The sequence below is a fragment of the Mauremys reevesii genome, linkage group 6, assembly GCF_016161935.1.
Source record: "Mauremys reevesii isolate NIE-2019 linkage group 6, ASM1616193v1, whole genome shotgun sequence".
Lineage (NCBI taxonomy): Eukaryota > Metazoa > Chordata > Testudines > Geoemydidae > Mauremys > Mauremys reevesii.
The window spans coordinates 29,603,811-29,629,342 of NC_052628.1; the positions used below are offsets into that span (position 1 = coordinate 29,603,811).

Here is a 25,532-nt window from a genome sequence, read left to right on the forward strand (position 1 = left end):
ACAGGTATCTAATAAGTGGTCAGATTTTCAAGAGATTCCAGCTCCCCATTAGTGAGAAATTAATGAGAGATGAGCTGTTTTGAAAATGCAGCCTAAATTATATGTGTTATGCACTTAGTGAAAACGAGGGCTAGATTTTCAACACTCACTAAGGCCTCCTCTAAAACTTTCCCTATGAAAACCATAAAATCATTATTAAAGTTGTATTATCTTATTATCTTTCTAGTTTAAAAAATGCGAACCTGCTCCCTGAAATAAATTAAAATAATACATTATAAACGCTAATGACACACACATTTTTCAGATGCCATATAATAAGTTTATGTAAAATAAATCATATGTTGAGAGGGAAAGAAAACAGAGTTATGATTAAAAAGGGGCAGAGAGAAAAATCAACAAAGTAAAAACAGAACGGTGCAAAATGTACTTATATTTTATAGGACAGTTTCCAATTTTGAAGTCAAAGCCTTATACAAAGAGAATAGTTTATACAGATATTTAGAAAAAATAAAACTCTGTCTATAATTGCCACGAGGGAAAAAACCAAACAAACAAAAAAGCCCCACTTAAATCATTTGTAAAACCCCTCAATGGAATAAAGCAGTTTAGGTCCCTAGAACAGTTATGGGCCAAATCCCGCAGTGCTCTAACATAGCCTGAAATCTGCATGCTACAAGAACAGTAAGAACCTATAACACTACTACACCATGCAGGAGATCATTACAATGGGTATATGCAACACAGCAGGAAGGAAGGCAATTTGAGAATCAAAATGATACCGAAACTGTCACCTTGCACTACAATTCAACAAATTGGGGGCAGAACGCAGCAACAGTGACAACCACCTCAGCTGGGCCTTAAGCTTGCATAATACCATAGAGCTTCACATTTCAGAAGCCCAATAAACTACAAGTCTAATTTAAGCTCTTTTCTTTAAATTTAAGTTTCTCTCTCTTTCCATTTGGGGTAGGGGAAAAACTTAGAAAATATAAACCGACGAGGATTGAAAGTTCAATACAGTGGTGTTTTGTGTGAGTTATTTATTGTCCCCCTATAATAGACAAATGCTGACCTTTGATACTGGTTGAGCTCACAGCCTTAGGTCTTTCAGTGTCTTGGAAGAACTGAGATTGATTCATAACTGGAAGACAGTGTCTGAAAATCTGGCCCTTAAAAGAAGTTTAAAAAATTGCAGTTCTCTTTTAAGTATATATTGGAGGTCTGGATTTATGTGTTCTTCTGGGATTGTACAATGTAACTTTAAAATAGGAGGATTGTGCTTTCATTTCTTGTGTTTAATATTAAAATAGAAAGAAAAAATGTATAAAGATCACACTCCTTTGGGACTATTTATATGTGTTCTCTTGTACCACATCAAGAACATTGGCAGTTATGAATTATATATATGATAACAAAAATAACTGCTAAGCCTGTTATCCATTATGTAATGAGTGTTGATCATGTCAATACCTCCAGAACCAGCATCAGTATTTGTGTATTTATATATATATATATATAATCTATCTAGAGTACTACACATGTATAACCTAAATAATAAATAATCCAGTGGAGAAAAACCTACTATGCAACTGCAACTATGTAAATAATGGCATTGCATCCTCAGGGATCACTTTAAAATTCAATAATTTGTGCTTGTAATTATGTTTTTTTAGAAACCAAAAGGATATAATACAACTTATAGGGACTAAATGGATTTAAAACAAATTTGGTGATAGAACAAAGAAAACATGGGAAATGGTAAGCATTCTCAAGGCCTTTATGTTTCAATTATCAGCTGCAAATAGCTTCTATTTTCATGTTCCATAAAAAAGCAGTTTACACTGGAATTGTAGACAACTCTCTTAACCATAGAGGTGCAGTAATTGGGTTCATCTCAGGATTTCAGTAAGCTAATCACAGTTAGTTTGGTGAAGCTCAATTGAATGAGGACTGCTAGGATCCACAGAACTACTTAGATAAGTGCAGATTTATTTTTAATAAAACAGGACAAATAAAGCCTTTTCTCCTTTTGCCTAATCTTCCCAGTGTTATAACCTAGCCTGAGATGACTGTGCTGAACTGCATCTCAACTTGCAATCTTGTCTGATATTTCTATAACAATCTTGTCTTGTCTTGAAAGGGCTATGACAAAAATGTTAAATAAAAAAACACATGCTAAAATATTTTCAGATTATTCCGTTTTTTACCATTCTGAGTAGCACATGACTCAGTAATATCAGTAATGTATTTTTATAAGCACATTATACTCAGATTGTAATACTTATTTTTAACAAGTTTCTGGTGTTAATATTAGATCTTGTGAAAGGTCTCTGGTTTGATACCCAGGACACTGAAGTCCTCTCTTTGCCCACAGAACAAATACAACATGGAGTCAATACTACTCTCTTCCCTGTGGTAAAATGTCATGAGTCTCATTTTTTTTGCTGGAGAACCATGGAGTTCAGTCTCTATGCTCATGGAGTCCTTAACAGTAGAGTTAGTCAAAAATCGGAATTTACATCCCACAGGAAATTTCAATATTACAACATTTGTTTTCATCCTGAATTGGGACAAAACGTTGAAATATAAAAAATTTCATACAGTGGGAAATTCAGAAAAAACTGATTTAGAAATGGCCAAGCATTTCATTTTGGGTCACTTTGACTTTGAAGTTTCTGCCTGAGCTGCTGCAGTACCTCATAGGAGTTGTTTTTTTGTTGCTCCATGGCCTCATTCTCCTCTATGGGAGACTACAGCTTGACTACATCTTCAAAGATGCACCACAGCAGTTCAACCAGAGGACAGACTGTGATGCATCATGGGAGATGTAATCTTTCCAGGGAGCCCAGCACAGAGAGAATGGAGGCATGGGCATTTGAACTTCAGCTCCCATGAAGCATTGTGGTAGCTCAAGGACACAGTTTAATATTGAACCGATCCAAAACAAAACATTTTGATTCAGTTCAGCAAACCAAAATAAAGTATTTTGTTTTATTTTTCTGAAGGTAAATTAAAAAATGTTGAGAAAATCAGACTTTTCACATGGAAAATTTCAATTTTGAAGAAACTGCATTTTATTACAAAAAACATTTGGAAATTTCCTGTTCATCTATATTATGTAGACTGCCAGTTAATATCAACTACATAGTAGGGGAACTGCCTTCAAAGTGCCATCAGATGATAAGTATCAGAGGGGTAGCCGTGTTAGTCTGGATCTGTAAAAAGCAACAAAGAGTCCTGTGGCACCTTATAGACCGGGGTTGGCAACCTTTCGGAAGTGGTGTGCCGAGTCTTCATTTATTCACTCTAATTTAAGGTTTCGCATGCCAGTAATACATTTTAAAGTTTTTAGAAGGTCTCTCTCTATAAGTCTATAATATATAACTAAACTATTGTTGTATGTAAATAAGGTTTTTAAAATGCTTAAGAAGCTTCATTTAAAATTAAATTAAAATGCAGAGCCCGCCGGATTGGTGGTCAAGACCCGGGCAGTGTGAGTGCCACTGAAAATCAGCTCACTTGCTGCCTTTGGTACTCATGCCATAGGTTGCCTACCCTTGTAATAGACTAACAGACTATTGGAGCATAAGCTTTTGTGGGTGAATACCCACTTCGTCAGATACATGCCAGATGATAAGCAATTTTCATTACTGATTTGGACCCTAGTTGAACTGGCAACTCAGAGAAGAAAGGCTCTAGTCCATGTCCTGTTATCAGAATTCTGAGTAATAAAACTATATACTACTAAAGCTCTCAGCTCTACTAAATAACTTAGGGTAATTACTATCTTTGGAATAACATCTCTTTCTAACAGTTGGAATATTTTGATCCCATACATGATTGAATGTTTTGGTGAAGAAAACTGTAATTAGCACAGTGTTTGCAAATGCATAATTGGTCTTGGTAAATAAATAACAATGGAAGCAGGAGTAGTTCATTTTTAGGATAAATAAACATTCAGAACTATCATCCCTTAGTCAAAAATGAAACTGGTATCAAAATCACATTCTCAGTTATAGCTCAGTGAAACAATTGCAATCTCCATTAAGTTTGTTTTGTATTTAATTAAAGCTTGACCAGATTGCATTTAGGAATTATATGATGGAGACATTTTAAAACTCCAAATACAATTCTTAGAAATGGCCAGAAGAGGACGCTAAATTAATTTTTACATTTAATACTTTTCATCACTGTCTTTCATTTATTGACCTTTTGTTTCTGCCACAGCAGCAACTATGATTGTTAGAGCGCAGGCTGAATATGAAGGGGAAATATTTTCATTAATAGGAACAATGAGGAAAACAATTTTTATTTTGTTTAAAGCAGACAACCAATTTCATTGATTAAAATATACTCTTTATGAATAAGAGAAGATTTATAAAAGTCAATATGAAGGCTACAAAATGGGAATGTGTGATTAGCATTTTTATTGAGATTACTTTGAATGTAAGCATTTTACAACAACCACACTGTTGAAACACTTTTTAAAAGCTGATTTAATTAAAGTCCATACATTCCATTATTCATAACCACACAAACAGTATGTTCAGACTAGAGTTGATAAAACAACCATAATGAGTAATTTCCTTGGCAATATTCCCTCTTTTTTGTGAGGGAGGAATTATCTGAAAACAAACTATGATTTTGCTGTTTTCACTTGTTCAACATAGATTTGTGAATATAAATCTCAGCCAATAGACTGAATGCAGAATATTAAACAGGACTATTAATGTTAGTATTCAGTAATCATGAATCAATAGCTGAGCTGTGTGATCAGCTGGATAAGGTCACTTGATCTTATAGTAATGGGAGACTTTAACTACCCAGACATCTGTTGGAAAAATAATATGGCAAACACAAAATGTCCAATAAGGTTTTGGAATGTGTTGGGGACAACTTTTGTTTCAGAATGTGGAGGAAATAACCAGGGGGGGCAATCATTTTAGACTAGATTCTAACAGGGAGGAATTGGTGATGAATCTCAAGGTAGAAGGCAGCATGGGTGAAGATGATCATGAAATGATAGATTTCATGATTCTAATGAAATGAAGGAGTGAGAACAGCAGAATAAGGGCAATGGACTTCAAAAAAGGCAGACTTTAACAATCTCAGTGAACTGATAGGTATAGTCCCATGGAAAGAAAATGTAAAAGAAAAAGGAGTTTGGGAGAATTGGCAGGTCCCAGAGACAATATTAAAGGTACAACAACAAACTATCCCAATGTACAGGAAAAATAGTAGTAACAGCAAGAGGCCAACATGACTCAGTCAAGAGCTCTGTAATTATCTGAAAATCAAAAAGGAGCCCTACAAAACTAGATATATGGACAAATTGCTACGGATAAGTACAAAACAATAGCATCAGGATGTAAAGATAAAAATCAGAAATGGTAAGGTAAAAAATGAATTATAGGTAGCAAGAGACAAAAAAAGCAACAAGATGAGGTTCTACAAATACATTAGGAGTAAGAGAAAGTTGAAGGAAAGTGGAGGTCCACTATTTAGAGGAGGAGAAGAGATAATAATGGATGACACCAAGAAGGATGAGGTGTTTAATGCCTATTTTGCTTCAGACTTCACTAAAAAGGTAATCTGTGGACACTAAACATAATTAATATTAAGAACAAGGGGCAAGGAACACAAATCAGCATAGGGAAATAAAAGTGTAAAGAACATTTTTATAAGTTAGTTGTACTCAGGTAGACAGGTCCTGACAAAATTCACCCTGGGCTACTTAAGGAACTAGCTGAAGTAATCTTGGAACCATTAGCAATTATCTTCAATAATTCATTGTGGACAGGTGAGGTCCCAGAGAACTGGAGATGGTAAACATAATACTACTGTCTTTAGAAAGGGTAACATACAGGACCTGATGAATTATAGACCAGTCAGCCTAGCTTCAATTCCTGGACAGATACTGGAACAAATTATTAAACAGTCAATTTGTAAGCACCCAGAGGATAATAGGGTGATAAGGAATAGCCAACATGGATTTGTCAAAAACAAATCATGTGAAACCAACCTAATTTCCTTCTTTTACAGGGCTACTGGTCTAGTGGATGTGTGTGTGTAGCTACAAACATGATATAACTTGATTTTTGTAAGGCTTTTGAAATGGTCCCACATGACATTCTTATAAACAAACTAGAAAAATGTGGTCTAGATGAAATTACTTTACTGTGGTGCATGACTGGTTGAAAAAGCTTAGTTAAACAGTAGTTATCAATGGTTCACTGTCAAAAAGGGAGGACATATTTAGAGGGATCCTGCAGGTGTCTGTCCTGGGCCTGGTACTATTAAATATTTTTATTGATGACCTGGATAATAGAGTAGAGAGTATGTTTATAAAATCTGCAGATGATATGAAGCTGGGAGGGATTGCAAGCACTTTGGAGGACAGAATAAGGATTCAAAATAACCTTTAGAAGTTGGATAACAGGTATGAAATCAACAAGAGGAAATTAAATAAAGGCAAGTGCAAAGTACTACACTTAGGAAGAAAAAAATCAAATGCACAAATGAAAAATTAGGAATAACTGGCTAAGCAGTAGAGAATATTAACAAGAGGTAATTGTTCTGCTCTACTTGGCACTGCTGAGTTCTCAGCTGGAGAACTGTGTCCAACTCTCGGTGCTTCACTGTAAGAAAGATGTGGACAAACTAGACAGAGTCCAGAGGAGAGCAACAAAAGTGATGAAAGCTTTCAAAAACCTGACCTCTCAGGAGAGGTAAAAAAAAACTTGATATGTTCGGTCTTGTGGGGGAAAAAAACGACTGAGGTGGGGGGGATCTGGTAACAGTCTTAAACTATGTTAAGGTGTGGTTTATAAAAGGGGACAGTTATCAATTGTTTTCCATGTCCACTGAATGTAGGACAATAAGTAACTGGCTTAATCTACAGCAATGGAGATTTAGGTTAGACATTAAGAAAAACTTTTAAATACTGGAGCAGGTCACCAAGGGAAGTTGTGTAGTTTTTAAAAAATGGGTTAGACAAACACCTATTAGGGATGGTCCTGCATCAGTGCAAGGCTGAAGGACTAGATGACCTCTCAAGGTCCTTTGCTGATTTCTTTTTCTATGATACTATATATTGTTCCTGTTTCCTGAGTTGATAATCTAATTTATATAAATACAGGTAGCGCCTGTACAAATCAATGGGGCTTGATTCTCAGAGAGAGGATGAAGCAGCATTTGAGAAAAAGACAGACAGACATAGGAGGCCCAGAGAATTTTAGGACATTTTAAGTGTTTCTCTTTCTGTTTCAACCTGAAAGAATTTTTAAATCTAGGGTCTCTGCATCCTAATGGGCAGGAAGAAGAGGCAAAGAATATATACACAATATTACTGGCTATTTAGCAGACTTTGCATTCAATTTTCTATTGTCACAGTCACTCAAAGGACCAGATTCTCCTCTCATTTTCACTGGTTTTACTCCATGCTATCCCAATGTCTTTAAAAGAGTCACTCACTCACATGACTGTAAGTGAGAGAAGAAACAGACCCTGTGTGTATTTGTATATACATGTGCAGTGCTATTTACAAAGGGGGTGGGGATGCCTCCCTGTTCTTGTCTCTCTAATTTGACTGATTGCCAGGACTGTGGAACTGTTGGGTCTCGTTAAGTGCATTCTCTCCATTTCATACTGCACACAGCTCTACTTACTATATCTGTCAACTGCTTGGTTGATATAGGTCATCTCTCTGCAATCATTGTCAACCACACAGTCAATTTAGTAATTGTAGGTGTGTCTTGAGTCCCAGTTAAAAAAAAAAAAAAAGCTGTCATATACTTTGTCTGCCTCACTGGAATAGCTATATTTGTGCTAGGCCTCCCCAGTGCAGATCCCTACAGTGAACTATAAAATGCAGGGAAATACAAAAGAAAATGTTCACTGATGAAGGGCACTTTTCATCAACAAAGGGAGTCTTGCCTGACTAATTAGTGCAGTATTGGACTTCTGGTTATTAAAAGCATATGGTGTTATGGAAAACAAAATCTTTTACTCTCCGATTGTGTATTCAGTGCACTGTGTGAGCACTTGACAGAAGCTTTTCTGATGCTGGGATAGGGGATAAAGGGCAGAAATCTACCTTCCCAGGATACAGAATATTCTGGGTAAAATTCTGAAAATTGCTTAAGTGACTTAGGCGCCTAAGTCCCATTGACTTTCACAAACATTACTCTCTATGATCCCTATTCCATATTTAGGGTTGGAATATCCCCTGCAACATCTGTTCCCTCCTACACAGGGTGGAAATGACTGCTATATCTGCATAATGGTGGATCCACTGATTCTGCCCCTTCACCAAAACCCTACTATATGGTATCACATAGGAATCCCCTTCAGAGCTGAACTCCACAAAACACAGAAGGCACAAACCCCTAGTACTGGCTACTCAAATCCTGTTTCCTTCTATGTCACCAACTCTTTGCAGGCAGGAACTTCTGTGTCCCTAAAGGGGAGAGCAGGATTTACCCCTAATGTCAGCTCAGTTTTTCAGGACTCAGTCATACATTTTCATTAAATATGGTCTTATAAGCCATTAATTTTTCTTTTTAAATTAAGTATTTAACAGTAGATAGAAAGTAATTTAATTTTAGTCTGCATTCATATATATATATATATATATATATATATGAATGTGAAAATATGAATGTGAAAGCAATGTGAAAATAATAAGCTAATATATAAGGTTTTTAAGGCCTGGCTTGACTAAGCCCTGGCTGGGATGATTTTGTTGCGGTTAGTCCTGCTTTGAGCAGGGGGTTGGACTAGATGACCTCCTGAGGTCTCTTCCAATGCTAATCTTCTATGATAACTGGAGCTGGGCAACATGCTAATTTAGTATGCAAGTTTTGCTAAAGGCATGATACCAGGTGCTGATTTTAATTTCCGTGGAATGTTCCTGCGTTGCAGAAACTATGCTATAGTCAATCACTGCTTTTAACAGACAGAGGTAATAGACATTTCCAGAAAACAAACTGAGTGCAGAAGTGGTGATTGACATTTGTCACCATTTGTTCAGAAGCCTATGTCAAGTGACTTGGTGATCTCAGCTGTGTTTCTGGTAGACAGTAAAAGCAACAAAGAATCCTGTGGCACCTTATAGACTAACAGACGTTTTGCACCATGAGCTTTCGTGGGTGAATACCCACTTCTTCACTTGCATCCGAAGAAGTTGGTATTCACCCACGAAAGCTCATGCTGCAAAACGTCTGTTAGTCTATAAGGTGCCACAGGATTCTTTGTTGCTTTTACAGATCCAGACTAACACGGCTACCCCTCTGATATCTGGTAGACAGGTGTCCCTATCACAAGCATTACAGCTGGCACTAACTGGCACCCTTGCTAGGAGCCAAAAGAGGGATTGAGTGGGCATGAAGACTAAACTGATTGCTTTTACCCAAATGGTCCCCACTCTGCTTGGCAGGCACATTGGTGTGGGAAGATCTCACACTACTACTTCAATCTTCATTCAGTCTAGGGATTTTTTTACAGGTGCATGAAAATTTAAAAGAGCCTCACTCTCGCTCTCTCTCTCTCTCGCTCTCTCTCTCACACTCACACACACACACACACACACACAAAAGAGAAAAAGAAAAAATACTGAACAAATTAACTAGACACTTACTAACTTCACTTTAGGCTCAAATCCTACCTCTCTCTACTCATAGGTGCTTAGGACCCAGACTGGTAGCAGACCCAATGAAGTTTCATTGCACTGTAGAGTTCCTTTCTTTGTGTAAAGTCTATGCTCCTGGCATACTGTGCAGCTGAGATTTGAAGTGGCTTCATCTGTGGCAGCATGGAAGAGAGATAATTTGACCTTTAATTTCCTGAGACCTTGCCCCATTTAAGTCAATGAGAGTTTTGCCATTGTTTTCACTGGGAGCAGTACTGAGTCTTTATTTTTTTAGGTAAAAGGCTGATTTGTATGGGAATTGGCTGAGAACATGAATTCAGAAAATTCACTATAACTTAATTAATTTGTCAATCACTGTAATTGAAAAGAACAATAACGAGAGGTTGTGTATTTTGTGGCAATTGAGAGGAAATGTTTGATTATTGCTTGTAAGTAAAATGACAGCAGGAAAGCATTCTTGCAAGCAAGAGAACTCTTTGGGGGGTAATCAGTGAACAACAGATATTGCCAACAGATGATAGCTTTTAGGCTAAAAAAATCATTTCATTTTCATCAGTGATAAAGAGCTGATGGAAAAACACATCATACACCTCTTCAGGAAACCAAAGGTGTTATCATATATTATAATGTTTAGGGCACATAATACATAAGGAATTAATCAGGACCCTCCTTGTTTCACAGTCACTGACCTCTACATTGCACGTCATACCTTGATCTCTAGATGATTATACATTACATTTTTCTGTGAAAATGTCCAGTGTGCTAAATAGAGTAGCAGCATAAGGAGGGGAAGCTGCAGGAGAGTCCTGGGCTTTTAAATTGATGTCCGAATGAATAAAGCAATTTTTAATGATGTTAGTGGGATAATTTTTTTTAATGTTTTTGATTTTTTAATAAATAACTGTCTACATAAAATTAAATGAAGTTTTGAAACAAAGTCATTTTGAATAAAAAAATATCAAAAAGTGTATTGTCTTAACTCTTTCAGAATTCTTTATTTCCCTGACCAAAACAATTTGGCAAAACCAATATGAATTTTCTAAACATTTCAATGTTGCTGAATTATGGTATTTTTCTGTATTTTTGCCCCCCCCCCAAAAAAACAAAAATGAGTTTTGCACATTTTTTTTCCCGCAGATCTAACTACAAGGCTAGGGATGGGTCCTCTTGTGCTCCACATTTGTGTCATTAACTGTATCCTAATACTGGAACTCCCACTATTAGCATATTTCTAAAATGCAATGTTATTGCAGCATATATAGTCATATCTGAGTTTGGTCTGATCTAGAGCAGTTGTTTTCAACCTGTGGTCTGCAGACCCCTGGGGGTCTGCAAACTATATCTAAGATTTCCAATGGGGCCTGCACCTCCATTTGAAATTTTTTAGAGGTCCACAAATGAAAAAAAGGTTGGAAACCACTGATCTATACAGCTAGCTTAAATAAACATAGCAGCGAAGTCGAGGCAGCTCAGAATGTATTTAGGAACCTGGGGAGACGGGGGGCTAGCTAAATGAGTTGCAGTCACATCTCTGACTGCAGTGTAGACATACCCTTAAGGAACCGGAGGCTCTACTGGTAATGGGAAAGGCCACTGGAAACGTACATCTCTCACAGATCTGCATTTTTTTTGTGTATTCCCAGTGTTTTTGGCTGAATTATAACTTCAATTAAGAAAAATTCTAACACTTCTGATGGCAAAGAAATATTTAAGTACACCTCTACCCAGGGGCGGCTCTAGAAATCACGCTGCCCCAAGCAGCGCGGTGCGCTGCGCCGCCCTTCCCCGGTCCTGCGGCGGGTCCCTTCTTCCCGCGGCTCCGGTTGAGCTCCCGCTGCGGCAGGTCGACCGGAGCCCGGGACGAGTGGACCTGCCGCAGGCATGACTGCGGCGGGTGCCGTGGTCCCGCGGCTCCGGTTGACCTGCCGCAGTCATGCCTGCGGGAGGTCCAGCCGAGGCACGGGACGAGCGCCCCCTCCGCAGTCATGCCTGCGGCAGGTCCACTCGTCCTGGGCTCCGGTCGACCTGCCGCAGCCATGATGGCGGCAGGTCCGCCGGCCCAGACTCCCGCCCTCCCCGGCGGCAGGGGACGCCCCCTACATTTTGCCGCCCTAGGCAACAGCTTGTTTTGCTGGTGCCTAGAGCCGCCCCTGCCTCTACCTCGATATAACGTGACCCGATATAACACGAATTCGGATATAATGCAGTAAAGCAGCACTCCCGCGGGGGGTGGGGGGCACTCTGGTGGATCAAAGCAAGTTTGATATAACGTGATTTCACCTATAACGCGGTAAGATTTTTTTGGCTCCTGATGACAGCATTATATCGAGGTAGAGGTGTACATTAATCAGTGCAGAGCTGTTTTTTTCTGAGCCTCCAAAGAGACTGAAAAGAGAACTTCAAGAGTTGGCAATTGCCCCCTTTATCTCTATGGGGTTTTAACCCTTAAATTAATTATGACCATTAAATGTCAACACTCTCAATTATTTCACTGCTGACCACTTTAACAGAAGTATTGGTTTATCCAGTGTATCTGGGTTAACTCAAAAGCTACATGTTTTAAAGACACTAATAAATGCATGTTCTATCCAATATTTGACTTTTTTTTTCTTCAACCAAAGTACGGAATGGGGGGGGAAATGGTGATATATCTCTGGAATGGCATCAGGGGGAAGCCTCAAAACTGAATGAAAGATCTCAGTGAGGTGAGCAGAATGATTTCTTTAAAAATAGGTAAAAACAAGTCTATTAATAAAATAAAAAATGTTAATAAAAAATTTAAACAGTAAAGGTATAAATAAAACAGTGATCCCTTCTGAAGAAAACCCATAAACTAAGAAAAACATAAAACAAAACAAAAAGAACAGTGGAAATAACATGATTGCTGTTATCATATTGTTCACTCTGTGTGTTATGCCTCTTCCCCTATGCTATGTCTGTCTTGTCTATCAGATTGCAAGCTCTTCAGAGCAAAGACCGTCTACTACTCTGTATTTGTGCAGTGTCTAGCACTGATTTGACTATTTCATTTGAAACTAAAATCTGAAAGAAGCCTAACTGCTTAAAGTCCAGAGTTGGTGATGGCTGTCCAACGATAGATGTAGATGGACCTGAGCTGAGCAAATTTTAAGTTGTCTCTGTTTACCATAGAAATTGATTAATAATAACTTCCAAATCAGTTATTTTTTAATGTTACTGTGAAAGGATCTTTGCTGCCCATTAAAAACTTTCCCCACACAAGAGTCTGAGGGGGAAATGGAAAATGTTTCTGTGAAATTCAATTGACCTGAGCACTCACAATAGAGTCCCCCATATAAGTTATCCAGAAAAGCTATTGATGTCAGAGAAAGAGTTAATTTTACAAGGGGACTAACACAGAGTAAGAATTCTGAAAAATGGCAGAACCCAAGAGGTAAATCTGGCCTTCATATTTTTTAAGTGAAAGTGAAATTTCCGAGGCTCAAAGCTACCCATGAAGTGCTGGTGAATGTTAAAAAGTGTGTGCGGGGGGGGGGAGGGAAGGGGGGATAAGGGAGGGCAAATGGAAGTAGGGGAGAACATTCTGGTGGCATGGACATTAGCTTACCCTTAATTCTATTGCTTGGATTGTTGTTCAGCAAGAATTTGTATATGTTTTAAGATATTTTATTTTGTATTTTTATTTTGTTTCATTTTTACTAAACACAAAGATTAGTTTGGTATAATAATACATTGCTTATGCAAACAAATTGCTTTCAAATATTTTCATTGTTTAAAAAAGATTGTATTTGGCCCAGGCCATTTTAGAATCATCATAAGATAGTCTTGAGAAGAAGTTATTATGTGACAAGTTACATATTGTTCACTTAAAGGCATTTGACCTTGCATCTAACATGCAAGGTGTGACTGAATAACTCACAAAGAGCGTCAAGCTTTACTTATTAAACAGACATTTTTCTTACAACAGGGCTTTTGACATTAATGCTATCTTGTAACTATATCATAGCTAAACTGACAATAGAATTAATTTATCTTCCTTTTTACTAATTTCCCTCTCCACTTCTATTAATTTTCTAATGCTGTGCAATTGTGTTTAAATAATGGTTTTCTCCACATCATTCTTGTCTCCTGTTACTTTTTCCTTTAGTGAAGTCCTAGCACCAGATCTTTACCAGGTGTAAATCTGCATAGCTTCATAGAACTTAATGAAGCTATGCCCCTAATCTTCAATTTATGGCATCACAACCATTTCCATGTCTGTTACCCTTAATTTTAAAATAAAAGAAAAGAAAAAGGAAATACTCTCAAGAATTCAAAACATGCTAAACTTTCTATGTTAGTTTTCTTCTCTCATATTGTATGTTATAATAAAATTAATTCTAAAAGCAAGTACTTTACTAGATTAAAAAAAGGCATTGCAGCCAATAGAGATAGTCAGACAATTCATTAGCTGTTCATTCAGTCACAATGTTCCAAGAGTTCCCTGAAACAATGCCAACAATTGTGCATATTAACTTGCAAAAACCATATTTATATGTGCAAATACATGTTTGCAAACAGATATCATGTGACGTCAATCAAATTAGGATTACTTATGTCATTGGTACCTACATGTACCACGACAACCAGCTCCTCGCCACCACCACACATAAGTCTGTCTAGATGTCTCAAGAGATCTGAAACCTTCACACCCAGCAGGCAAGTCACCATGCAGTTCTCCCAGTCATCACAAACCCAGCTATCTATGTTTCTAATGATTGAATCCCCCATTACTATTACCTTCTATTACCTACTATTCCCTGTCTCTTCCTCATACTGGAGTTCCCTCCCCCAAACAGGTGTCCTCAATGTGAGAGGATACCAGGTTATCATCTGGAAGAAGGGTCCCAACTATGGAATCGTTCTGCTCCGCTCCAGTTGTGGCTGGCTAAGACAGACTCTTATTAAACAGAATACAATGGAGGAGGGATAGGAAAGAGAAAAAATAAGGTAGGGAAAGAAAAGGACACATAAAAGGTAAAGGGAACAACAAAGTCTCACATCCCAGATGGTGTTCAGGATTTAATCAGAGCTGGTGGAGGTGGTGATATCATCTGGGTCCCTCTCTTTGGCACAGTCTGGTCCAGAAAAATTGGGTTTTCAACTAAATAGTGTTTTGTGAAAAACCATTTTTTCCAAGAAAAAAAAAGAGTTTTCACTGAAAAACAAACAAACAAAAAGTGTCTTGCCATCGTTTTAAAATGAAAAGTCAGCTTTTTTCATGAAAAATTTCTACAAAAATGATTTTTTTTTTGCTTTTGTTTTTGTTAACATCTGAACTGGAAAAAAAATTCCCTATATTTTGACCAGCTCTGCCTGTAATGTAAAATGATAATGTATGAGGGGGAGGGGCTCTAAAAAACAGCAGGTTATGTAGATAAATATGTGGAAGTTACATTTTATTTTTCTATAACCATATTGATAATGCTTAGCTTTTATGCATTTTTTATCTAATGGTATGCTTTCATTATGGTTTTAGAATAGTTACAATGTGCACAAAAAGAGTTTAAAAACTTTTTTTCTGTATCTGAAATGAAAGCAAATGTATTATAAAAAGGTATATATATTGAACAGCATGTAAAAAATCAGCTAAAAGTACTGCACTTTAAATTTAGCACAGACAGTCTATTTTTACATGAATACATAAATTAGAATAGATTTTCACAGCTAGGAGCCCGTGCACAAAGTGTCGCATAAAGCTCTGTATTGCAAAGGGAAGGTCATATTTTCATTCATTTCCGGTATACTCCATACTCTTTATGGATCTATACTACATGTCTTGGTTATACAAATTATTGCGTTCTGAAGGTAGAGGTGCATGTGCTCCTAATTACTCAAACCTCAGGAAACCAGAGGTCAGGAGAAAATTGAGAGAATCCTAGAATATGCACACTGAGAAATATTTTGTCAGTCATAATATAGTATTAGAAAAATATTGAGGCTTGTTTCCGTCTACACAGATGACACAGTCAGGACCACTAGTACAACTGGGATAATTACTGGCAGCTATCTCCATCTGGCCTCCATCATATACTTGTCTCCCATTAAAAGGCAGTTTATACCATATTCTAAGACTTACATTCAGAAACAAGAAGTTATATGTACCTTTCTCATTTGGAAAAAGTAAGCTATCCTATAATCATTACTGCAAGAGACAACACACAGAAAGAAACAAAGAAAGCAGGTTGTTTGTTAGATCTGAGCCCAGTATAACTTGATGCTTTCAGAGCTAATTTAATATAATTATGAACATGGCTGCAATTGTAATGAGCTTGCTGCACATTTTCATATGGAAAACTGCTAGAAACCTTATCTGTACTGGAAGCCAGCAGATCATTTTAAAGGTAAATTACCCATGACGGAGCAATAGATCAAGGACTGTCCCATCTGTCATTATAGAAGCAGTGAAGTCGGTTACAATTTCATTCAGGTAGGATACAGCAGCGTGGGTAGCACTTGGCTGCAGAGTACATGTTATCTGAAGAAACTGATATTTGTTTAAAGGTACAAGGTAAAAATAATCAGAAACCCCTAAGACAGGTTACAACAAAAGCGAATCTAGAGCAAAAAATGGAGTATTATGACAAGAGAGAAAAAAAATGAATATTCTAGTAAGACTGTTCTGATTGATTTATATTCCCTTTTACAAGACTATAAGAATTCTGTTCTAGACAGTGAGTCCAACTGATGAACATTTGAAAAGAAACAAATGCCCATTATTTTATATCTTTGATGTTTAAAATTAAGGTGAATAACCTCTGTGATTTTAAAACATTTTTGAGAACAACAATTATTTCCCTAATATACCACAGACATATTTAATGCCTTTCCCCGTTTAAAATTCTGGTCTTTCTCAGAAAAGGCCCAGAGTCAAAATACATGCTATATACACCTTGCTCCTTCCCACTCCCTCCCCCCAAAAATTCCAGTACACATTACAATTATAATTAATGGAAATCATGTATGCAGAACTGATAGAATGAAAAAATGAGCAAGACTGAGTGACTTTAAGGCCCAGTACATTCACAAACCTCCCACAATATTCAAAACTTTTTCTCATCGTGAATGTGCCGTAGCACACTTTTTGTTCTGGATGGCACATTTACGGATCAAATCTGCACGTATCCTTTTTTAAAACAAGACCATACTGTTGAAGAGTTATATAGTTGATGACATCTATGCCTGTAGTCCCACAGTTGTCATTAAACATTAATTGATATGTTAATTGAGTTCATGATGGATCAAGTCGATTATTTGGTCCTAATTGTGCACTGAAAATATTTACAGAATACCCACTAATAAAAGAACCTACAAATCAATCAGAAATATAGACTTACAGAACACCAGTATGTCTTTTGAAATAGAATATCTGAAAAGGTCCTTCTTCTGAATGCCAGACATTATTTTTTTCCTTCTAGAACAGTGTGTAAATGTTACAGCTATCACCTTTTGAAATAATACTTTAAACTCATATTGCGTCTTTGTATTAAGGATTTTAGAGCATTTTACAAAAAAATAATTAAATGCAGGAAGGTTACATGCAGAAAGCAAGATTTCTAGTCTCATCTTCTAACCAGTAAATCATATGACGATCCAAGTAAGAACATGAAATTGAAAAAGAATCTTCACATACCAAAAACAAAGCAAAGCTAGTGAAGCAGAAGTCAGCATTCCACAATTACCATTCCTTTTTAAGGGTTAAATAGTGAGTTTGAGTTTAATATTTTTGGCACAGAAGTCATAATTAAATTAGTTATTGAAGGTATAAGCCACAGATAGCATTGACTACATCTGTATTTACTGTAATGATCAGGTGATCACTTGTGGGATTTTTGACAAATTGTTTTCAGCATCAAATTTCACTGCCAGGTATCTAAGCAGGAAATAAAATCCATGCAGACTAATGAGCATTTAATACACAAAGAAGGGGAATAAGCTATATCAGTACAGCATGTTGACCTGTTCATGATAAATATGTTTTTAGTACTTCTTTTTTAAGGTTCCCAGAGCTTTATTGGCATGGGCACCAAAATTCAAAATAATGTATTTTGTACAGGTGAATAGCAGTATTAAAGAAAAAGGAATCTACCAACACTGGAAAAGAGAATCCATCCTTTTTCACCTGTATTTTTCTTGACTTCCACATGTCATAAATCAAATTATTTCTGAATGCTAGTTAATATGTTCAAATGGTATATGTAGTGTAGCTTAAGTTGTGTGAAATATTGAGGCCCTATGGTTTTGTTTAAATTAAAATGTAAATTTATGAAAACATTAATAATCAATTTAAAAAATGCTAAGCACTGTCTTTGTAAGCAGTGTTTGGACTCTAAATTAACATCCATGTAGTCAAAATCAGATAGCATTACATAGCTCAAGTTTAGACATAACGGCAAAAAGGTATTAAATTGAATTTTCATTCAACCCTATAATTAAGTAATTTCCTGAACACAGAAATGGATGGAGAAAATCTCAATTTTCTTTCTTTGCTGCAGTTTTGAACATTTGCAATCTTTTTCAATTCTTGAAGAGAACTGAAACCTTGTTGTTTTATATCATCTTAAGATACTGTAAGGTATTAATGGTGGCACCTGTAGAACGCCTTTTAATTACGGCTTAACCATTTTTGATTTCAACAAAGATTGTAATGTTCCTACAGTCTCTGATGATTACACTGATTTTTTCTGTCCATAAGAACATAAGAATGGCCATAATGGGTCAGACCAATGCTCCATCTAGTCAATATCCTGTCTTCCGACAGTTATCAGTGCCAGGTACTTCAGAGGGAATGAACAGAAGAGGTAATCATCAAGTGATCTATCCCCTGTAGCCCGTTCCTAACTTCTGGCAAACAGAGGCTAGGGAAACTTCAAAGCATGGCTTTGTACCTCTGCCCATCCTGGCTAATAGCCATTGAGGGATCTATCCTCCATGAACTTATCTAGTTCTTTTTTTGAACCCTGTTATAGTCTTGGCCTTCACAACATCCTCTGGCAAAGAGTGCCACAGGTTGACTGCGTTGTGTGAAGAAATACTTCCTTTTGTTCATTTTAAATCTGCTGCCTATTAATTTCATTTGGTGACCCCTAGTTCTTGTGTTATGAGAAGGAGTAAATAAAACTTCCTTATTTACTTTCTCCACACCAGTCATGATTTTATATCCCTCTATCATATCCCCCCTTAATTGTCTCTTTTCTAAGCTGAAAAATCCCAGTCTTATTAATATCTTCTCAAATGGAAGCTGTTGCACATTCCTAATCTCTCTAGAGTGGTCAATTCATGTTTCTAAATAACTCTTAATAAACAAATGGATGTTTCCTTACCGTAAACTACAGAAGTTTTCAGATTTTGACAATTTAATATGAAGTTAACAAAATGGAATTACACCTACAATAGAAAAAGCCAACATATTCTAAAATTTATACCTGGCTAGCAATAGAAAACGCAATGTTAACATTCTGCAAATTGACAAGTGTTCATTAAAAAAAAATCATACTGAAAATTCTCATATATTCTATCTGGCAATCCAACATTTTAAATGCATATTTCTTCTTTACGGAAAGAATATCTGTCAGGCTAATCTATTTGTTTCTTGAGTGCTGTTGCAATGGACTAGATCCAAAACCCACTGAAATCAAAAGGAGACTTTCCAGTGACATAACTGGGCTTGATATCAGGTTCTAGGTAGCACCATTCATTTCTTTAGCTTAGAAATATTTTTTGATTCTGTATTGTTCATCGGCTTAGTCTGTTAATTTATCATACATTTTGAAATGGATTCTAATGAAAGATTAAATAAAGGTCATATTCAGTTACAGTATTGTGTATACCTCTGATAAGGATTGTTCCTTCAGCCTGCAAATTGGATAAATGGATGTTTCACAGACCAGTTTTTGCTATTACATTTTGTCAACTAAAGATTGCAAAAGTTTCTGAATGTTAAAAATAGTCTTATATTCCCATTACCAGTAACTTGAGAAAAAGTAAATCAAATCTGCAGCCAAATTAGGATTATATAATACAAATGTGGCAGACGTGGCTTTATACTGAATGAGATTTTGTTGTAGTTATTGCACTTTGAGTTCAAGATATTTTGAGAAAACTGATATGCATAGTGGCATTATTAGATTTCTTGGATTTATGTATTAGTATCTTCATATTGATATATCAGTCTTACATGCAGCATCATGGACTTATTGGCTCTACTGTATGCAAAAAGAGGAGAGATATTGCACCTAATGGGGTTAAATTAAGGACATTTTTGAAGAATATGAGATTAAATTAGAAATGAGTGATGAGAAGGGAGATGGTGCTTAGTTTCAGATCTGTATTAGGTTGGTGTTGACATGATTTTTGCATCTTTTTTTCCTATGTTGGTTCCACTGCTCTGGATGAAATAATAATGAATAGATATTTCTATAGAATCCAACTGAATGCAGGTACTTTTACTACTTACAACAGAAAGCTGTTCCAAGTGGCATGTTTCCTGAAATCACCATCTCTGCCCCCACACAAATAGGAGCCTATTTTAAAAAAAAGACCCCAAAATCGGGACTTGTCCCTATAAAATCAGGACATCTGGTCACCCTAGCAAGATTAATCCTTTACTTTCCATAATCTCAGCCAAATTTCTTGTTCAGGGCTTCATTATATTCAGCTTGGACTACTGCAATATCCTTCTCTCTTGCTATCCTAGCGCACACATACAAAATGCTCCTCTTTGCTAGTCAGTTTGATCATATCACTCCCTTCTTCAATTTGGCTCCTAAGGTGTTATCTCATGAAATTTGAGCTTCTTGTCACCTCCAAAACACTATAAACTGTGCACCTCCTTGCTCTCCCCCGCAATGTTTCACATTCCCTCTGCTCTGCCAGCATTCCCACCTTCATGTATCCATTTGACACTTCTCCCTCATTTACCTCTGTGTCTTCATTAACAACACCACCTATGTCTATTACTACCTTCTCACACTTGTCCAAAAGGCCCACTACCCCATCCACATTTAAGTCCCTTTTAAAGACCCATTTCTACCATGCTGCCAACAGTAGATCTAATTGTATTACTTGAAACCAAACCAAACAAAAAAAAAAGTCTGTTGGTCCCTTTCCCCTAAATTCTGTCTACCTTTCCATCTTTAGACTGGGAGTTCCTTGGGGCATACCTTCCTTAATATTTGGAAAGCACCCATCACACTGTAGATTGTAAACTAATAAATATTATTAATTTAATGTGAATAAGGACTGCAGGATCTGACCCTCTGAAGGGTTTTCAGAGTTAGTTCTAGATAAAGCTCATTAATCTTGTCAGCCTAGAAGTCTCTAAGACATGGAACATCCTGGTAGGGTGTTGGTGTCTGAGAAAAAACAGCATCAGCTTCTGAATATTTTAGAAGCTGATGAAAGCCACTGCTGGCCACTACAACAACATAATTTCCCATGTTCAACTAGTGGTCAGAAAAAAGCTCCCATTGTCTTCAAGGACAAGAACTGATGCAATACTTTTACACTAAACAATAAATTAAAAATCACAAAATATTGTTCACTCATATCCAAATTCTCACCCACGGCACGGGCACACAGATCTCCATATGTATTGACTACCATGGAGTTGCGCCAGGGATGAATTTGGCCCATTCTTATATTTCTGCATGTTCAGTAAAGTTAACTGCAGTATTCAACTCTACTAGGCTACAGCATATGGATTTGTGACTTATTTCACATTGAATACAACTTGGTAATCATTCTTGAAATGGAAGATTCATTTTAAAGTAATTACCTTCTCTTGATATTGTCGTCGTGAGGAATCCAAAGACTGAATTAGGGCCGTGGCATGACCAACAAACATGGCATAACATGTAGCCCCCACAATCATACTCAACATGGTAATCCAGAGATCGGACATGCTGACAGGGGCCCGGGCTCCATAACCAATACAAAGCATGTGGCTCATGGCTTTGAAGAGTGCATACGAATACTGCTTTCCCCAGGAATCATTCTGCAAGAAAAGAGAAAAGTGACACAGCCAGCGAAAAGGTGGAGGACAAAGTATTTTCGACCTATGTAACAGGAACATTATAGATCACTGGTTTTGAAGGAACATCCTGGTAATGTATCCTCTGTGTATAGGAAAGAGATATTCTTTTAAAGTCCACTGTTACGTAAAGCATTGGGAAGACTGTCAGATATTACTTAGCACAGTGACAGAAAATAAGTGGACTATTTTAAAAACAAATATTTTTTCTCACACTTGTACGTTAACCTAATAAAGGTAAGGATAAAAGCCAATTTTACTTTAAAGTCCAGTGTGGGAAGTTTAGAAAGAGCCGAGCATCCAGACCTTCCAAGAACACACATGCAATATTTTGGTTTAATCTCCAGTAAGACAGATAGAAGTGATGTAGTTCTTTCTTTCTTTCTTTCTTTCTTTCTTTCTTTCTTTAACTAATTGTTTATGTTGACATCTGTGAGTGTGATAGTATAGAAAATACACAAAGCTGCTTGTGGGTTTTTTTGTTTTGTTTTTGTTTTTGTTTATTACCACTTTCATTTGGAATTTTATTTTCTAAAATTTTAGGCAAAATTCTGTCGTTGAAAAGACGTTCTGCTCCCCATCTGTGAACCCACCGTTTGTGCAAGTAAAAACCTCAACTATATAGACCTTTCAGGCTCAATTTGAAGAAATGTAATCAAACCTCTCTACAAATGAAAGGTTTCCCACACTGTGTCCACCTCTAAGAGTTATTTGGTTCCCACATTGCCCTTTTATCCTGTGTTCTGCCTGCAATGCGGTTACAATATAATACGCTGTGGATGCCCTCACTCAGTTATTACAAGAGCTATGCATTTTGTTTTAACAAGTTTAAATAGATAAATGTTATTTACAATACATCAGCATTTAATAAATATACAATGCACCAACACTGGCTTATGGCAATTTTAACAAACTGCTACATCATTTTCAGCTATTAGCTATTTCACTTCCCAAGAACACCTTTGATTCTCATAGGTGAATGATGTGTTTTTCTACTTATTTTTCTGTCTGTGATATTCCTAGTATCACAGACATCAAAAACATCACAATTCACAAAGAATCTATCTACATATAATCTGCACTCATGACCTACAGCTCATTCACAAGCTTTTAAAACTGTATAGGTGTTTGCAAAGTGCTGCTTTAGTCTTGTATAGGCTCAAAGTAGCTATGTCTAAACAGGACCAGACGTAAAGCTGATAAAGAAGCCATGGGACTCATTTTGGATTTTTCCTATTTTCTTTGCGAGAGGAATACAACTAATACTGCTTTAAACCAGTTAACCATCTCTTGCTCTTATTAACAAATCGTGCTATGAATCTCGCAGTACAGACGAGAAAAAAATGACCTCTGCCACAGACAGCTTCCAATATAATTTCAGATATGACACAATGAGGGTGTGTGGGAGGAAAAGCAGTGATGACATCAGCAAGATTCAGTGGTTACTCAGCAAAGGCCAGTGCTCAGCACAACATAAGCAAACAAATTGTTTTTCTCTCAGAGAAATTTGGGGAGGTGTAACACACACACACACACACACACACAGGTCAACTACATTCACTGGAGTCAGCACGGCAGAACTAGGTCTTTAGCAGTGATTTAAATATGTAAACTCAGATTTCATTGCACAGAGCACTCATCCACTAACCCCATTTTTTTCCTTAATAATCTATTAATTCCTAAAAAGTGATCTGGAAAATTCTGGTGTGTGTATGAGAGATTGAGTAAGAGAGATATGCTTATTCAATACTATTTTTGGAAGGGAAGGTGGAGCCTCAACAGAATTCAAGAAGCTGCTTTCTTTGTTCATTGATCTGTCCCCAAATATAGCATGCACTTAAAATAAAATGTGCTGTTTTCATTTTTTTCAAGTTAAATACATCACACTAATACCAAGTTTAATCTACAGAAATAAGAATAAAGATGATCTCAGTATTTTCAATGCATGTTCTTTAAGCCTAGGATTTATCAGCATCGGCCTTAGATTTGTCAGTGTCACAGGTTGGAATTTTCCACAACTGGATGCCAAAGTGCTGGTCTTTGCTATAGACAAAAGTGCAGAGCGCATCATTCCTCTGTTACCAGAGTATAGAATTCTCTGCATGCAGCATTTCCCCACCAATTCCATAAGGCAATTTTATGTGATGCATTCTCAACTAATACTGCTGAATTGCCCAAAGTCCATATTATATAGCTAACCATGCTTTGTTTACACATTCAGCTTTTCTTTAATATAATTGTTGCCATTTAAAATATTTCCCTAAATGACCCATATTCTGTTCTTGTTGTGGGAAAAAAACCCTCTATCCAGCCTTTCCAACCGATAGGTAAAAAAAGGGCATTTAATTTCTTATTTGACAGTGAGCTGATCACTGGTTCCAGATTAGCAGTAATCGGTTTAAACTGTTTTAAATGGAATGACATTAATTTGGAATAAACTATTAAAGACAGTAACTGTGAGAAATACCAAAGCTGTTTATCCAAGGATTGATTGCATAATCTAGCTTGATGACACTAGGAAATCCTCAGATGTGTAAAAGCAGTGATCACTGATCATTTACAATTAGTTTTTGGGAGTATAAGCATTAATTTAGAGCTGTTATCCCACAGAGCACATTCAGCACAGTGCAATCTTGATGTTTAAGGGTATTATACATTGAGAGTACACTTGTTTCCTCTGATCGAAGGATGTTATCCTCTCCCTCATAACTCCACATAAGCCTGTTATAAATAACTATTTTATAATATGTTAACTTCCCAGCTCATAAGCATAATTTCACAGAAAGGTTATAAAACACATTTAGGGGACAAAAAGGAAAGCTAAACTATGTTGCTCAATGGAATAAGAGTTTCTGTTTTAGTGGAATCTGAAGAGGTTATTACTAGAAGATTCTGTTGTCATCAGACAAATCAATTCTGCTCCCACATTGCAGTCCTTGCCTCAGGCACAGCTTATAATTAAGGCTAAGATTTTATCACGGTTATTTTTAGTAAAAGTCACGATGAGGTCACAGGCAATAAACAAAAATTCACGGAGCCCATGACCTGTCCATTACTTTAGTAAAAATAACTGGGGGAGTGGAGGGAGGAGAGAGGAGCAGGGCCAGGTAGGGGGGAGGAATGGAGTCCCATGAGAGGAGGGACTCATAGGCCGAGCCCCCCATCATGGTGCAGTGGCGGCAGCGGGGGGCACAGCCACAGGGGGCACACAGCCCCCCACTCCAGAGCTGGCCCATCTACAGAACAGGGTTTGCGTGGCCCCGACTGCAGCCCCCACAAAGTCTCGACTGCAGCAAGTGGGGAGGGGGGATGACACACATCCCTGGGAAGCCGCAAGGAGGCGCATGGCCCCGGGTGCAACCGCCAGGCAGGGGTGCACGGCCCCAGCCGCAGCCCTACAGGAAGCCATGGTGCTAGGGGCTACAGGGTAGTGGTTCCAGCCAGCCCCAGTAGGGCAGGGGCACACAGTCCCGCCTCCTCCTCCTGAAGCCCTAGAATTCACAGAGGTCCAGAAAAGTCACAGAATCCGTGACTGCCATTACCTCTGTGACTAAATTGTAGCCTTACTTATTGTCAGTTGGCCTTCCCTTGCATTCAGATATAAACTGATTTAGAAATCTTGCAGCAAGCAGGTTATTTCACAGATGGCAGTGGGGTTTTCCCATATTCTGATTCCACTCTTTCCCCCACCCCCACCCCTTCCAGATTATGCTAGCTGCAGGTGTCACAGGAAGGTGCAGGTGAGTTTGCAAGGGCATGCTTTACTAACTGTGGACCAGACATATTTGTTTTGAACTACTCGGGGGAAATTAAATTGTTGTATCCAAAATCTCT

General features: G+C 37.3%; 1 protein-coding gene across 1 annotated transcript in view; it reads right to left on the reverse strand.

The window, feature by feature from the left end:
- Positions 1–25,532, reverse strand: part of HCN1 (hyperpolarization activated cyclic nucleotide gated potassium channel 1) — a 288,556-nt gene that overhangs the window by 69,577 nt on the left and 193,447 nt on the right. The window contains exon 4 of the mRNA XM_039542782.1: positions 21,444–21,662. Coding sequence (XP_039398716.1) covers positions 21,444–21,662 — 219 coding nt within the window. The remainder of the gene's footprint in view (positions 1–21,443; positions 21,663–25,532) is intronic.